The sequence below is a fragment of the Cynara cardunculus genome (genome assembly GCF_001531365.2).
Source record: "Cynara cardunculus var. scolymus isolate 2C chromosome LG 1, CcrdV1, whole genome shotgun sequence".
Classification (NCBI taxonomy): domain Eukaryota; kingdom Viridiplantae; phylum Streptophyta; class Magnoliopsida; order Asterales; family Asteraceae; genus Cynara; species Cynara cardunculus.
In genome coordinates this window covers 6108863-6125207 of record NC_037528.1, presented here as the reverse complement: position 1 = coordinate 6125207, position 16345 = coordinate 6108863, and the positions used below count along the sequence as shown (strand labels likewise).

At 39.2% G+C, this 16345-nt stretch overlaps 2 protein-coding genes across 4 annotated transcripts in view; both read right to left on the bottom strand.

Moving 5' to 3' along the window:
* Window positions 1–7888, bottom strand: part of LOC112526311 (protein RNA-directed DNA methylation 3) — a 7998-nt gene extending 110 nt beyond the window's left edge. Inside the window, exons 1-20 of the mRNA XM_025136569.1 lie at window positions 7612–7888; window positions 6732–6982; window positions 6490–6645; window positions 6171–6329; window positions 5956–6039; window positions 5144–5211; window positions 5011–5061; window positions 4723–4923; window positions 4588–4639; window positions 4364–4519; window positions 4137–4280; window positions 3923–4025; window positions 3689–3835; window positions 3519–3573; window positions 3381–3439; window positions 3109–3175; window positions 2137–2173; window positions 1974–2034; window positions 519–1892; window positions 57–470 (exon numbers count right to left, since the gene is read on the bottom strand). Of these exons, the coding sequence (XP_024992337.1) occupies window positions 57–470; window positions 519–1892; window positions 1974–2034; window positions 2137–2173; window positions 3109–3175; window positions 3381–3439; window positions 3519–3573; window positions 3689–3835; window positions 3923–4025; window positions 4137–4280; window positions 4364–4519; window positions 4588–4639; window positions 4723–4923; window positions 5011–5061; window positions 5144–5211; window positions 5956–6039; window positions 6171–6329; window positions 6490–6645; window positions 6732–6982; window positions 7612–7792 (3820 nt within the window). The 5' untranslated portion in view covers window positions 7793–7888. The remainder of the gene's footprint in view (window positions 1–56; window positions 471–518; window positions 1893–1973; window positions 2035–2136; window positions 2174–3108; window positions 3176–3380; window positions 3440–3518; window positions 3574–3688; window positions 3836–3922; window positions 4026–4136; window positions 4281–4363; window positions 4520–4587; window positions 4640–4722; window positions 4924–5010; window positions 5062–5143; window positions 5212–5955; window positions 6040–6170; window positions 6330–6489; window positions 6646–6731; window positions 6983–7611) is intronic.
* A 1401-nt stretch (window positions 7889–9289) lies between these two features.
* On the bottom strand, window positions 9290–15549 carry LOC112509412 (glycine-rich RNA-binding protein RZ1C). Of its 3 annotated transcripts, XM_025114376.1 has the most exons (5): window positions 15476–15549; window positions 15182–15317; window positions 10311–10377; window positions 9884–10211; window positions 9290–9750 (listed from the first exon to the last, which is right to left on the bottom strand). In XM_025114376.1, the coding sequence occupies exons 2-5, from the start codon at window positions 15293–15295 to the stop codon at window positions 9486–9488; spliced, it is 774 nt and encodes a 257-aa protein (XP_024970144.1). In that variant the 5' UTR covers window positions 15296–15317; window positions 15476–15549; the 3' UTR covers window positions 9290–9485. The 3 variants fall into 3 exon arrangements, with proteins under 3 accessions (XP_024970144.1, XP_024970135.1, XP_024970126.1); XM_025114367.1 differs by having other exon boundaries at window positions 9884–10377; window positions 15472–15549; XM_025114358.1 differs by having other exon boundaries at window positions 9884–10377.
* Between the last annotated feature and the right edge of the window lie 796 nt (window positions 15550–16345).

The window sequence follows — 16345 nt, the reverse complement described above, 5'->3', positions numbered from 1 at the left end:
TGATTGCCCATTCTCTTTTTTATCACTTCCCCATCCCCCTCCCCCTGTTTGATTACCACTGCTCCAACCACTTGATTGCCCATTCTCTTTTTTATCACTTCCCCATCCCCCTCCCCCTGTTTGATTACCACTGCTCCAACCACTTGATTGCCCACTCTCTTTTTTATCACTTCCCCACCCCCCTGTGCCCCAACCACCACCACCACCATAGCCTCCACCTCTGCCACCACCGCCGCCACCACCACCACCCTGAGAGCAGTCCCTAGCCATATGCCCACTCTCACCACATTTATAGCAACTCCTGTCACCACCACCTCCACCACCTTTGGGACATTCCCTAGACATATGTCCACTCTCACCACATTTGAAACAAGACTTTCCACCGCCACCACCACCGCCTTGAGGACATTCCCTAGACATATGTCCACTCTCCCCACATTTGAAACAAGACTTTCCACCACCACCACCACCTTGAGGGCATTCCCGTGACATATGTCCAGACTCGCCACATTTGAAACAAGATTTTCCACCACCACCACCACCGCCTTGAGGACACTCCCTGGACATATGTCCAGACTCACCACATTTATAGCAACTTCTGTCACCGCCGCCTCCACCGCCGCCGCCTTGAGGACANCAACTTCTGTCACCGCCGCCTCCACCGCCGCCGCCTTGAGGACACTCCCTGGACATATGTCCAGACTCACCACATTTATAGCAACTTCTGTCACCACCGCCTCCACCGCCGCCGCCGCCTTGAGGGCACTCCCTGGACATATGTCCAGACTCACCACATTTATAGCAGCTTCTGTCACCGCCACCACCCCCACCTTGAGGGCATTCCCTTGACATATGTCCACTCTCACCACATTTAAAACAAGATTTTCCGCCGCCGCCGCCACCGCCACCGCCACCACCTTGAGGACACTCCCTGGACATATGTCCAGACTCGCCACATTTGAAACAAGATTTCCCTCCACCGCCACCACCACCCTTGGGGCATTCACGAGACATGTGGCCCGATTCACCACACTTGAAGCATGCATTCCCACCACCTTTGGTACACTCTCTCGACATATGCCCCGACTCACCACACTTGAAGCAAGTGTTCCCACCACTGCTGCCACCCTGAGGGCACTCCCGGGACATATGCCCAGTTTCACCACACTTGAAGCAAGCATTGCCACCGCTTCCACGGCCCCCTTGGCTACCACCTCTGCCACCACCACGGCCTCCATCTTGTTTACTCCAAGAAGATCCACCATCTTGATTGCTCCATGAAGACCCCCCTCCACCAGCTGGCTTACCCCATGATGAGGATCCTCCATCCTGTTTACTCCATGACGACCCACCACCATCTTGATCTGGTTTACTCCAAGAGGATCCTCCTTCCTTATTGTTACCCCAACCAGTTGCAACCTCAGTTTTATTATCGGCACTTCCCCACTTTCCAGATTCTCCCCCAGTTGCGGATGGTGCTTTTCCCCAACCACCCGCCCCAGAATCTTGGTTTTTGTCAGCTCCCCATGAAGATCCTCCAGATTGTTTACCCCAAGAACCGCCATCAGCACTAGCAGCATCTGGCTTGCCCCACCCTTTACTATCTTCGGTATCTTTTTTCATGGCACCCCATCCACCAGTTTGAGTTGTGGGTGCAGCAGCTGAACTCCAAGCCGACTTGTTTTCATCAGTTTGAGTTGCACCAGCATTGCCCCACGCAGTAGTATCACCAGGAGTATCTTTCAGCTTTGCCCCACCCCATCCTGCATCATCATTTTTAACACCACTAGGACCTGCTCCCCAGCCACCATCTTTCTTTTCACTTGCAGCTGCACCCCATGCCGAACTCTGATCTTGTGTCGTTTTAGTCTCCCAAGCAGAACCACCAACATCTATAACAAGAAATTGAAACATTACCACAAGAAAAAAGAACAATTCATTATAAATATGTGCATATAGAATGTGAACTATACCTTTATTGGCTTCATTATCCCCAGAGTTGAAGGGATTTGCTGAACCGGATTCTGGTTGAAGCTGTACCAAGAAATCATTATTGTCCATGGGATAGATAAAATAAGATGAGGATGATAACTACAAAAAACAAGTTTAACCAACTAGATGAAGATCTGAACACACCGATGATCCTGCTGCAGGAAATGGTGCCCATGAACTCCTACAATCACATAGTACTAAAATTATCAGGTAATGTCAAAACTGAAGGGAGATTAAAGCAACCACAATTCAATTTAATTTAAATTAGTACCCAATAGGGAACACCAAAAGACATGATGACACTTCAAGAAACACAGAGATGGAACACAGCAAATTAAAAACCAAATAGTGTTATCAATATATGTGATGCGCACAGCAACATCTGCAAGGAAGATAATCGGTTGCAGCATAATACAAAAAACTTACAGTTATCTTCACTTTTATAATACAATGGTACTATCGACAGCTTACAAAACTATACCATGTAACAGCAGTTAGCAACATCTGGCCAATGTGCTCACAAAAAGGCCATGATACTGCCCCAGCAAAAACTAGGGAGACAGAGGGTTTCTTCATCACACTTGCAACAATATTGAATCTAGAAAAACAGAACTCCATGTCTTATTTTGTTCATCGTGAACTTATCAGTTTTCATAAGCCACTGGAAAATTTAATTTAGACATAAAAATAATTGATAGATGCACTGATAAGTTGGATATGTAATTCTTGAATATGCACCAACTAATTTGAAACTCGATAAAGTCCCACTACTTATTATCCCACAAACTAGAATATAAGTCATGGTGTATACACTTCCAGATATCCACGGGAAAAAAGCTACAGAAAAAAACTGTATTTGCATTTCACTTGATCTATATTATGCAGCATCCCCCCTCCACCTGAAGCAGGAAGGTTTACTATCTTTAGGTTATTATACGTGCAGAAACAAACTTGGAAGTATGGCTGAGATTATATCTATAACTTAATCATCAAGATTCTTAAGAATCTCCTTTGAAACTACTAGTTGGAACATTAAAAAATCATGCTTAATCTATAATCGTTCAACAAATATAACCACTAAAAAGTAAACCAAATACACATAGGCTACGATATAACCTTTCAGTAGATGGGCCTCCAGTATTCCACCCTCCAGTCTCGGTTGCTACTCCTCCATCCATCCAACCTTCAAAGAATTCAATAGTGCATTAGCCACAGATGACGTACAACATTTAGACCAAAGAGAACCATTGTTTGCCCAAAGCAATGCAAAAAAAAACACAAAATGTGCAAGCACTGAATGACAACACCTGATATGATCATCAATGAACATCATTTCTCACTATATGCAAGAAAAAAATATCTTTTTAACCATAAATACTATTTTCCACCTTGGGAACTCCCATGATCTCCGAGTAATTCAAATGGCTTCGTAGAGTCCTGCCCATCCCTTTGGAGAACCAAAAAATGTCAAAATTAAGTCTACAGGTTACCAAAGAAAACCAAGTATAGAGTTTAAACCACCATACCCCATGGATGCACCAGAAGTTTTTCCACGAACCTCCGCAAGATGCTCAGCTTTAACTACAGAAGAAGGATTATACAAACAGATTATCTACAGAATCCCAACACAGACAAAACAAAAGAGAAAGAAAACATGAAAATGTGTTGACATTAGCTCAGTTAATCACTGACGAACCTGTAAGAATCTTGTGCTGAGAATCAAGCTTCACTGTAATATCCGAATATCGAATTGCCATAACACGGCACATGTATCCCTTTAAAGGACCCACACGTATTCTCAATGATTGGCCAACAGAGAACCCATCTTTTTCTTCCCGATCGACTGTATGCACAACAGAAAATTAAGGATATGAATTCCAACGACAGAACAATCACTGCATCCAGTGGCAATAAGAACTTTTAAACTTACAGTTGCGGCTATTTTCTCTCCCTTCCCATGGTTTCGTAGGTGATAGAGGAGACTTGGGCGACGATGGAAAATCATCAAACCCAGAGGCATCCGATTTGCCACCCTACAATGATTAATAATTGTTTGATTTATTAATTGCTTAATTATTCAAGAAAGAAATCTCTTTGGCAGGTATATACTAGCAATGTTTTTACTCCAATCCATGACAACGAACCTTTCCTTTGAGAAGATCTGCAGAAAATTCCATCTTTTCACAGATTTGTGCTTTGGCACAAAAATAACCGCAATTATCTGTTTCGTTCTCATCATGCAAAAAGACAACCCCTTTGTAGATTTGCTTGACAATTCCCTTTTTATCCTGCAAGGCGCAACCACCAGATGATGCGTATATTTCCAATCTACTTCTGCCGATAACTTGAAGCTTTTAAATTATTAACAAACCTCTAGTGGACCTTCCAACACCCTCAGAGAATCGTTCGTTGATATGATCTTCTTATGTTTATCTAGGGCATTAAATTTCTTATCAAAGGCTGCCTTCTTCAACAAACGAGCTTCAACGGCCACCACCACAGGCCGTTCTGAACCTTCCTCCAAAACCTGGAAACAGGAGGCTGATGTCATATAACAAATGCAAATCAACAACCAAAAAGAAGAGAAATTACAACCTTAATGCGGTCATCCTTCTCTCGGCCAATTACAATCCCAAAAGCTTTGCGACTGCAAATTAAAAAGCAAAGTTCACAAGAATTAAAGACAAATGACAATGAAGTGCTATTAATCTGACAGGCAAAGAACAATACCCGTGGAACACAAGATCAGGAACTTCAAAACCGTTCTCAATGCTGGAGCTCGAAGAACCCTCTCCTTTTCCGCCCACTTTATCATTCTTTATTGTTTGCTTTTTCTTCTTATGTTCACCAAAAAGTCCAGTAAGCCACTCTACATCATTGGATTCTTCTTTCCTGGCAGGCGTAAATTTTATAAGCTCAGCTTCAGTAGGCCTGACATCCCAGAAACTCAGTGAATCCAAGGGGACTTTTTTGAACAGGTAACCATCCTTCAGTGTCATTCCATCAAAAACCTCATACATGTCACCAGTGTCACGGTCACGTCTATACTGAACAAGAGGTCGATATGCCCTGTACAAAAAGTGAAATAAGTGGATGAATAGGAAAGACCGAAAAAAAGTACAGAATTCACAAAGAAAAGTAAGTGTGGTACTCAAGTTCGCTAGAAGTGATCAATCTAGGGGCTGGGATAGTAGACTTCTTGCCAGTAACTCCTCCACCCTGTAGATAAATAAAAAAAGAAAATTACCTAACATGTTAAAATAGGTCAATTTATCCTACATATGCCAGCCCATATATAATTTACGGTATATGCATGGATAGATAAATACATATATATAGTGATTAGGCACCTCCTTGAAAAGTAACTCACCAAAATCATTAATTTGTTATTACATGCAATAGGTATTGTCAACACGGAGAATTGGTTAAATAGAAGCTCTTTGACTTCACTATGAGTTAACTTGTCAACTTTTCTACCAACCAACCTAGTTAAATTTGAAGACCAGTGAGTTACTACATGGTGGGAAAACAAGAAGAGTGACGGAATTGAAGTGTGGAACTTTTTTACCCTATGAAATTGCCACAATTAAATCAGAGCAAAAAAATACAACTAACTTCAAGTGCCCAGTTATCATATTGTTTTGCAATTGCATTTATCAATTTGAAAAAAACATAAATTGTACAAGGTATACATAACATCCACCAAAAAATAAGAACAATATCATATCGAGCAGACTGGTGACTGAAAAAAGATCAATTGGATGGACTCCTATCTCAAAACTTTGTGGTTACATGATAACAAATAAACAAATTGAAAGTGTGTTAATACAAGCACCAAAACTTAACAACTATTAGGCGACTATGCTTGATATATCTATAGTGCAAACTGGCAAGAAGGCCGATGGGATATAACAAGATAATCATAACAGAAAATACAAATATATGGATAACAAAGTTCATTACAAATTTTTCAGCCACAGCTTGTAGATCTATTCTTGGGACAAGCTTAACAGTAGCTTTCCTCTTAGCTTCATCCACATGCACAACCTGCATTCGTATAGCTAAACAATGAACCAAGCAATCCAGCAAGAAAATAGAAGTGCCTAAAAAAACCTTGGCCCTGTAAGGTAAAAAACTTCTTGTGGCCAGCATTCATATGGGTAGGGTTACACATGTACCTGTGCTAGGTCCCCCTTGTATTTCCCACTTTTCACACGAGCCCAGGTGTCCACAGATACCCCACTGTACTTGCTTCGAACAGAGAATAAATGTGGAACATCGGACATTGGAACAGAAGCCACTCGACTTGGATATATATTACAAAGACCTTTGCATGCCTGTACTTAGAAGATACATTTAAACAACTAAGGCGGTGAACATCAAAACAAGAAAGCATTGAAAAAAATATGTAAATAAAGCAGAACTTATATTTCTAATTACCACCATTTATCCCCATCAAAACATTAAAAAAGAACATAGAAAACTATTCAAATGCACCTCATTGATATCACATTGCTTTTCAGCTTCAATGTAAATAAAACCTTTGACATGCTCAACAGCAAATGCCGAAACTAATTGCAACTTGGTTCCAAGAGATTGCAAGTCAACATACTTCTGCATGAGACAGAAAACTGAATGCCTCTCACGTCCAACCTACAGTCATATTTTGGTTCAGAATAACAGCTGCTGGGGCCCAGAAAAGGCTAACAAGCTGAACAACTCAACTACAAGCAAAATACCGTGCATTTGACTTTCCAGATTGTTGGATCCAAAACAAATGGCATTGACGTGTTGCGATCATCCGACCTTGCAGCTTCAGTTCGATCTTCCGAGTATTTAACAAAATTAGATCCTGGCTGATAACGTGCCTCCAAGACTTTCTCTAGTTCCTCTTCATCCATATCCTCTTCTTTGGGGAAAAAGGGAAGGTTAGGAGTCTTTGGTTCAGTCTTGACTTCAAGGTCGGGGCCAAAGTCATCTTCAAGAAACACTACAGCAGCAAATAAACAATAAATATATTCAAAATGAGCCCTATAGAGAAAACAAAGCAGGTTACTGCACCATAAACACCATCTAGTTCACCCAAACAACCAAGAGTGAAGTATCCACCATAAACACATTGATCATAAACAAGAAATAACCAAACACCCAAATAGTTTCAAACAAAACTCACATGACAAAAGCAACAAAAATGTGAAACCCTGACTCCTGACAAAATAGTAACGCAAAAGCAAAAACTACATCCTCACTAAAATTAATAACCTCCGGAACCATCCCTCTAGTACAAATTTGCAGCATGTGGTCTACAACAGCCGCCATGTTAAAACCATTAAATGAAAAATAAGCCACGTTTTTAGTTAACACCGTATCAGTAAAACGATGATGGTGATCAGGAATGGTGGAAAGGGTTATTTCCGTACAACAAAAGGAATTTTCCACGAAACCCTAAAACTAAATAAATCCCAACAAACAAACTTCAAACATGTTGAAACAATGAAGTCCTTAATCCACCTTGAAATAAACCCCAAAATTTTGAAATCACAAATTAACCCTAAAATGAGAAATCAACAGATATGCAGACAATGTAGATGATCGGAATAATCTTTTTTATTTTTATACCATCATTGATAAAATCGTCATCGTCACTCGAACCGCTCTCCTCGATTTCAAAAGCCGAATCCTCGAAGAACTGGAGGACACTGAGGTTCTTTCTCTTTCTGTGACCAGATTTCTCGTCTCCGTCGCGTTTCCGTTTCCCCGATGAAGAATCATCTGCGATTCCTTTGCCCTTATCCGCCATTTATCTTCTTCAATCGACGAATTTCGAGGGTTTTCGCCAGAAATTTTAGGAGAGAGTGAGCTATCAGAACAAGAGGGTTTGTGCATTGATTTGCGATGTGTTACGTTTGGAAAAGGGACATTTCTATTTATTGTGGTGTAAAGTTGTGAGTCTTTCCATTTGGGCAACCAAACTTCACTTTTTTCTATTTTTTTCCCAAAACTTGACGACTTGTTTTCAATATAGTCCATTATACTTTCCATTTGAGCAACCAAACTAAAAGGGACACATAATGATTGTTACATAAATGGAATGTTATCAGGTTTGACCAATTGTTTGGTTAATAAAAAATAAAATATAATCTATTAAATGAATTTGAATCTTCTGTTTGGTTTATGAAAGAATTGGAATGAAATAATGGAAATGAAAACAAATTCCCTTTCTTTGATTTTTTAAATTTTTTAAGTATAAATAATAATAAAGTTAACATATAATCAGAGGAAAAAAATTAAGTCATCATTGTTTCCATAAATTTGTTTTAATTTAAGTATCTAAATTATAATTGAAAAAAATAAAAATTATTTGACCAATTTTTTCTTTCTTCTTTCTCACCTTAACCTTTTTTTTCCAGGGAGTAAGTCCGTTTTTCCCCATCGCAGCATCCATTTTTCCTTCTTCTTCCCCACCATAACACAGTCTAGATCGTAACGGACATCTACATCAAGAACAAAAAATGGAGAAGGAAGAAGTCGATCTAAATACAAAAGCAAAATCTTAAGGAGTTGATCGATGAACCAATCTAAATTGTAACCCACGTCTTCGATCGATGGAGATAGTCCATACGAAGAAGTCGATGAAGCAGTAACAGTCCATAGGAAGCAGAAACAGTAACAAAATCGATGAAGCAGACCAGTCTAGTCCAGAGGAAGAAGTCGATCGATGTGGATAAAAGGATACTAGTGTCCGATCGTAACAACGTGTTCGCTCGATGTAGAGGTGGAGAAAAACAAGGAACAGATCGTACGATGAGAGATGAAGAAAAAATTACTTACAACTTGATCGATGAAGGAAGAAACCGGTGTTCGTTCAATGAAGAAAGAAAGAGTCGTTCGATAGGTGAAGTAGTTATGCTAGGGTTTAAAGATGTAAAGAGGATATTTTTGTCATTTTTAATTTTTGGGGTGAAATGGATTTCAATTTCATCTGTCTTGTAAAGAAATAATGAAACCCACAACGGAGGAAATATTTATAATTTAATTTCATTCCATGGGTAACCAAATATAGGAATGAAATTTGGTCAACAAAATGTCCAAATTTCGAGCAAAAGCGCCAACCCTTGAAATGTCCAAATTTCGACCTCAAGATGCCAAAATCTACATTATGTTTAAATATATACAAATAGAGTCGAATTTAAAAGGAAATGTATTCAGCCAGCGAGAACGGTCAAGTCACATGTAATAATTTACCACAATAACATGAAATCTGATAATGCATGGGCCTGTTAATGAAATGGAAGTACTTGAATAACAGAACACACTGAATACCCGTAAACAAAATGCAGCAGAGGCTATCAAATATTTTTAACATGACATAGCAAAATAAAGTCCAGATCATCCACAAGCATGTCATCCTACAAAATTATCCAAATGCTAACCAAATCTACAAAGCCAGATAAAACAGTCAACCACCGGTCACAAGGTATCAAGGACCCTTTTCAATAGTCAAAGGAAGATGGACGGCCGCCTCCCCTTCTAGGACGTTCATATGGACCTGCTCTGTCCCTGTAGTTTCTTCCTTCATAACGTGCTGGTCCTCCACCTCCGCCTCCACCGCCACCGTATCTGTCACTGCTCCTCCTTGGGCCAACATCACGGTCATAGTCTCTCTCTCTCCCATACCCACCACTCGGTGGTGGTGGATACCGATCTGGGACTCCATACCTATCGCCTCCAAACCGATCTCCTCCACTGGGTGGGTACCTGCATCAATGCCAACTACATGAAAATTGTGTCTCAAGGGTAAAACAGTCAAGAATGTACTGTTTTGAAGGGTAGAACAGTCATTTAAGAGTGTTTATGATATGAAGATTGCCAAATAATTTATCTAGGATACCTGTCGTTAGCATAGCGACTGCGGCTTCCATACTTGCTATCTCTACTGTCATAGCGGTCTCTATCACCAAAACGCCCTGCATCGTATCTATCATCCACGTAACGGTCACGGTCTGCATAGCGATCTCCACGGCCACCAGCCCCACTAAACCTGGAGCGGGAGGAGAACTGGCTGCCGCCACCTCTGCCACCACCTGCTGAAGGGCAATCACGAGCCCAATGTCCAGGGCGACCACACTTAAAGCACTCGTCCTGACCCAGAGATCTGTCACCTCCACCATAACCACCACCTCTACCACCTGACGGATAGCTTCCACCATAACCATGATCTGCATCATCACCGCCCATTTTTGGCTGGGCCTTGTTAACTGAGATCACTCGTTCCCCAAAATCACTGCCATGCATTTCCCTAATTGCATCTTCCATACCTCGACGGTCTGAAAATGTTAGAAACCCAAATCCACGTGGACGGCCAGTATCTCTTTCAAGCATTATCTACATAAAGATCGTGTTTAATACTACAACCATAGAAGAAACACACAATCCTTGCACTAAGTTATAGAAGTTCGAAATTACAACACAAGTAACACATTCTTGAAACGGAAGTTGAATGCCGAACAAAAAAATTATGCTAGTAGGACACGATGTCAACCACTGTGACACATTAAAATCAAGTATGGCAACAAAGAATAGACATGTTTCCTAAAGCATATAAACAGTGACCCAACTCCTACTCTAATAACTCTACAGGGATGTATATAAAACTAGGCAACCTTGAAGGTTCTGCAAACTTTGACAGAAAAATCAAGAAAAGTTCAAATAATGCAGATAACAAACTACAAAAGGCAATTTTACAGTATTCATCATCATCAAAAAAGTATATTATCTGCCAAAAATGAATAATATAGTAAAAGGAAATTGGCAAGACCAAACACATGCCAGCGGCTCGAAACTAGTTCTATACCGTTTACTACTGAAATACCTACACATATTCTTCATTTTCAAGCTAAGCCCGATCATATAGTGGAAAAACATAGAAGATTAGGTGGTAGGAAGACAAAACCATCACCATCAATACAATTGCTTATGATGTGTTTGTTTTGTGCATGTCCGCATTCTTCCTCTTGTAGTCAGAGAAATTGCTAAGCATGTCGATCTGAAGGCCACTTATTTCTACCATTTGAGAACTGGATAACATTCATTGTGATTTTTTAGCACCAGATAACTTCTGAAATTTAGTTTCGTTGGGTTCAAATTCAAATAGCATCATGTCAACTCAAATGGCCAAGCCCACATATGTACACAGTAAGACCATCAGCTAAAATAAAGTGGCAGAAAAAAACTACCTTCATGTAAAAAGTAACATGCAGCATCCATCAAGAAATACACCCACTCCATTACAATAATTGCAACAATCGTTTTTTGACAAGCAAATTTAGGAGCTTCTTCGTCCATCTAAGTAGAGTTTTGTCTTCTCAAAAATACATTTAGATGAACATGCTGTTCCAGACTTGAGTGTGACAAAAAAAGAACTTGAAGCCTTAAACAACTTATTTTTAAATGAAAAGATAACTCTTAGAAATGCATGCTATAGTGCATGCAGTTTCATTGGGACAGAGGAAGTTTAGCAATATGACTTCCTTTTCCTGAATGACATTAAGTTAATCAGCTACTCAAGTCCAACAGATGTTTATATATATATATATATAAGGACGAACAGACCATGTCTTCATATATAAAAAAACTAAATATATTGAAATTCCATAAGTATAATGGATGACAATTCTTAAAATAGCAACAGAAAATCTTGCTTATAATGCTACACAATAAAAGAATACAGAAAAATAGAAAATTTACTTGGTTTAACATATTACCTCTAGCTCAATTAGGCCAACAAAGAACTTAATTTGCTAGCTATTATAATAGCTCAAGAACCTCTGTTCCAATCATTTTGATTTCTTCTTTCCCACTCTGGTCAATATAAGATCTCTGATGCTAACAGATCTTTACCTGGAATTTTTCTAATCTTAGAGGAGGCTGCCAGAGAAACATACATCACTTGAGATGACTTAACCACAGAAATTCAGCTGACTGTACAGTTCTGAGAGTTTGCTTTTGTTTTACCTAGATTTGTTAGGTTTTATAGTAGACCAGTGTGCTCTGTAGTCTGTGCTGATCTCTTTATCAATTTCTTCTTACACACTCTGGTCAACATGCGGTATCTGTTACTATCAGATCTTTCAGAAAAATAGCACTTAGGAAGCTTGACCACACAATCTTTTGCCTTTACAGTTGTGACAGTTCAGTTTTGTTTCATCTAAAAACCTCTCTTCATCAAAATGGTAGGGATATTTAAGAATTATGACTTTCCTTGTTGGAGAAGAATACTGCAGAGATTCATTAGAGAAGAAAGGATAGTGTTGTATGACTTCATAGGCACTTGCAAGACAACCGATTCAAACTTTCTCGATTGTTAGTTAACCCTTGAACATGAAACCAATTGCACATATAAAACAAAGTAGTTATATATTCTCAGCCTCTGTTACTACTGCCAGTTCATCACATTTTTGGTGTCAAAAACTATCAGCCAGGGATGTTCTTGCGCATCATAAACTAAAATCCATATCACAGGTCACCCCGCAAACAGCAAGAAGATGCTATGTCAACTGACAAAAAAGTGGCTTTGGCTTGACGTCTCACTTAGCAATCTCCACCAAGGAGTTATTCATGGAGATGATATGACTCATTGCCAGACTACCAATACCAATATAATTAGCACCATGATCACGTTGTCCCATCTACCCAATGTTAGTGCATGCAATTGCAATTCTAGCCCAATCACCCATAATGCAGCTACATCCTACATGAATCAGCATGGAAGTCCACTGATGACTGACTAATCCCAAGTAGTTGCTTTCATTAGCATTTCCAGACATGCAATACGGTTCTCCAACAAGAAAGGCAAACCCCCAAGTTTCCAGCAAAAGAAGCTACAAGACATTGCAGATGAAACTAGTGGAAGTGAAGACACCCAGTATTACTCTAAGATGAGCTAGTAGAAAGCACATATCTCAACGTGGGTGCTTCCGAGTGTTGTGTCTAACATCCATCAACTCAGGTGACAACCAAGTATGTACAAAACAATGTGTTATAGTATATACAGAACCCCAAATTTACATGTACAGAACCTCATGAGGCACAATCTTTTCTTAAACTATAACTAACCGTCAGAAACCCCCTTGGACCAATCATAGGCAACATAAAAGAATTTGCGTGAAGGATGTACTAACATAAATTAAACTCCAGCAGAAAGGATGCAAAATCGAACACCAATTACGGCTTCACAATGTAAACAGCTGATGAGCTTTCTTCCACAAGAGAATGCTATGTGCCCTAAATTTCCAGTATATACCATGATGGCCACCAATCTGACTTTGATGTGCATATTAGATGAAACTTAATTGAATGACAACGTAAATTGCTCAAAACAGACCTCTGTCACTCTTCCTGCCAAAACAAAGCATGAGCATCTTAATCCTAATGTACTCGGGTGTTAATCTGAGTGCTGAAGTTTTAAACAGCTCAACATAGTATATGGCTGGTGGAGAACAGCAGGTCTAAACATTAGTAATCATCGTCTAGGTACAACCACACATGGACTCCTCAGAAACTACTGCTCAGTTGTATTCCCACCACTGTTTGATTCAAATGAATGTCACTTTCAGCAGAAGCTCATCATGACATTGTTTGTCACTTATCTACAGCTTCAGAGAACCCTGGACCAATGAAGTCGGTTCTTGCATAAACCATGGGACACACATGCTTCTTACCCAGCTTAACAACAGAACAACCAGGCATCACTGCTGTTCAAACTAACTTCCACTTAGATTCATTAACTAGTGAATGAACCGGAAAGCCATAATGATGTTGCAAACTTTAAGAAAACGGCTTCAATAATATCAGATAAAACTTTGAAACAAGTAAGATCTTTTTAAATTTATAAAATGACCCCCCCCCCCCAAAAATTAATGCTAATTTCTGGGTCATTTATTAAATTTCATAGCTCAAAAAACGATTTTTCTTTGCCTGCAAGAACACACATTGTTTAGTTAGAAAGTAATTTAGGTGTAGGCAAGAAAAATATTCTTTTAAGAAAGCAATTCCCAAGACTTTGATTTTGGATATATAGATAGTCCGACTTCCCAGTTAAGAGAAACCAGCACTTTTGTCCACAACGCATGGAAAATTCATTACCTTTAGTAATAGGTAATAGCTTCTTGAAGTCTGCTAAATCATTTTGACTTTTCAGACCGTCAACCACAGGTTTAAGGTATGTGAGAAAAGGCCAAATTGCTGTTAGATCTCCATGTGTGGATCGCAAACCACTGCTCTTTCTCAAAACAGATCACAAACTTACCTAAACAGGGATCTGATACAAGCTTCTTTCAATGAGATTGTGCAACATGTTGACATACACTTCTATTTCAATACAACCAACTGAACAAAGCAAAGCATAGAAACGACAGTGAGCTTCAGCAATTCAACCCAACAGAACCAAAAATTCCTTGTAAACAAATCCATCTTAAGCAACCAAAGATCAGAACCAGCATTCCAGCAAAGAAAAAAGAAAAGCAAACAAACAGAGAATTAATAAGAGAAACACAAAGGAAAATCATAGCTAAGAAATATAAAATTAAAGTAACCCTTTTAATGATAAAATAAAGAACTAACAATCTTGGTAGCATAAATTTGCTTCTCTAGTATCAACAAAGTTGCATAAAGCCATAAAGACATAGTAATAGAGGGACTCCTGATGTCAGACAAGTTCCCTGAACGCTGCGCAAGTATATACAGAATTAAAGCAATTTAGGCTAACAGCTAAACCTTCTTATGGTAATAAATCCTTACAATCGTAACTTTGTGGATGAGAACATGGAAAATTAGTGGAAATTCCTCCAACCACTGTAACATTTGAAAATGTGCTATCCATGACAGTAGCATTGGAAATTCATCATATACTGTAGGGTTCAGATTCCCTAAATCACCGTCATAAAATCCAAGAGACCCACTCAAATAAAATTGTTACAACTTTTTGACATGACTATCTGTTCACTAATGCGAACCCCCTGCTTAATAAAACAACATAAATTATAACATCACTCAGTTCTATGAAAATTAGAACCCTAAGAATGGCAGATCTGTTATTATACGTACTTTTTCATCAATTAATCTTAACGCAGAGGTTTAATATCAATTATTCAGCACAACAACAACGTAACAAGTAAGAAAAGCAATGAACCTGAGAGTCAATAATTTTGCCAAAACGGCTAAAGGCGTCTTCAAGCTGACGCTCAGTGACGTCCCATGAGAGCCCCCCTACAAATATACGGTAATCGGAATCTTTTCCAGCCATCGGTTTGAGCAACGATAAATACCTACAAAATCCAGTTTATACAAATAACAACATAGTATTCAGAAACCTGGATAATATTCAAAATCGAATCATCCAACCGGTTAAAAACATTTACACAAAATCAAAAACAACCAACACTCACACGCTTCATGCGAATGGGATAAACAGAAAGTTACCTACCGTCGATTGGGGAAAATTTCTTCGATGAATTGCCTCTCTTTCGAGAATAGGGGTTGGTGTGTGGGTTTTAAGCCTAAAAGTGGAAACCCTAACAGAGGGAGGACTGAATATGAAGTTATGAATCGAGTTTCAGGATGTTTGGATTTGACAGTTTACACCCTTTACTTTAGAACATTTACACCTCAGCCCTCATAAATTTATGTGGTGTAGTTTAATACAACCAAATTTTTTTTAATAGGGTTAGGCTCCGGTGAGAACATAAGTTAAGGTGAGAATTTTAGAATGGATCTTCACTCTTAGATGCATATTATAATGAGATGCACTGCATGAATCCCCGACTCCCCGTATTAAGAGCGATCCATGGGTGTGTGTTGAGATTAAAGGTGATCAAGGGTTCATATCTCTTTTTACGTTTCTCACTTTAACTCTCTTTTTCATACAATCCTTCACCTAGTTTAATAAATATATTTAATATGTTAATCGGATATAAAATCTTGTCTTTTATTAATATTTTGTCAGTATGGTGAAAATCAATGTTGCTTCTTCAGTTTAGGTGAAATCTTTAATTAATATATTGATCAGGGGCTTATTGATAACACCATACATCTTTCAAAAAAAAATGGTGTAATGCTTGCCAATTTCATGTTGCTTCTTCATGTACGGTTCTAACATGAAATTGACAAGCATCTCCTATCATGACAAGAAAGGGGGATGTTTGCCAATTTCATGTTAGAACAGTCACGTGCAGGGGTGGAGCCGACTTTGGCCCAGAGGCCTCACTGCCCCCCTCCCCCCGGCCAGTTTTTTATTTATTGTAATCATACTTGATGACCCACTCTATCAAGTATCAGATACCCAATTTCAGTTCTC

What these genes read in the sequence shown, in the direction of transcription:
- LOC112509412 (XM_025114367.1), bottom strand. Translation starts at nt 15,295, where the DNA reads ATGGCTGGAAAAGATTCCGATTACCGTATATTTGTAGGGGGGCTCTCA. An exon ending in GCAAAATTATTGACTCTCAG is followed by an intron (nt 10,378 to 15,181) that starts GTTCATTGCTTT and finishes ATCTTTATGTAG; the next exon opens with ATAATGCTTGAAAGAGATAC. An exon ending in AGTCGCTATGCTAACGACAG is followed by an intron (nt 9,751 to 9,883) that starts GTATCCTAGATA and finishes GCATTGATGCAG; the next exon opens with GTACCCACCCAGTGGAGGAG.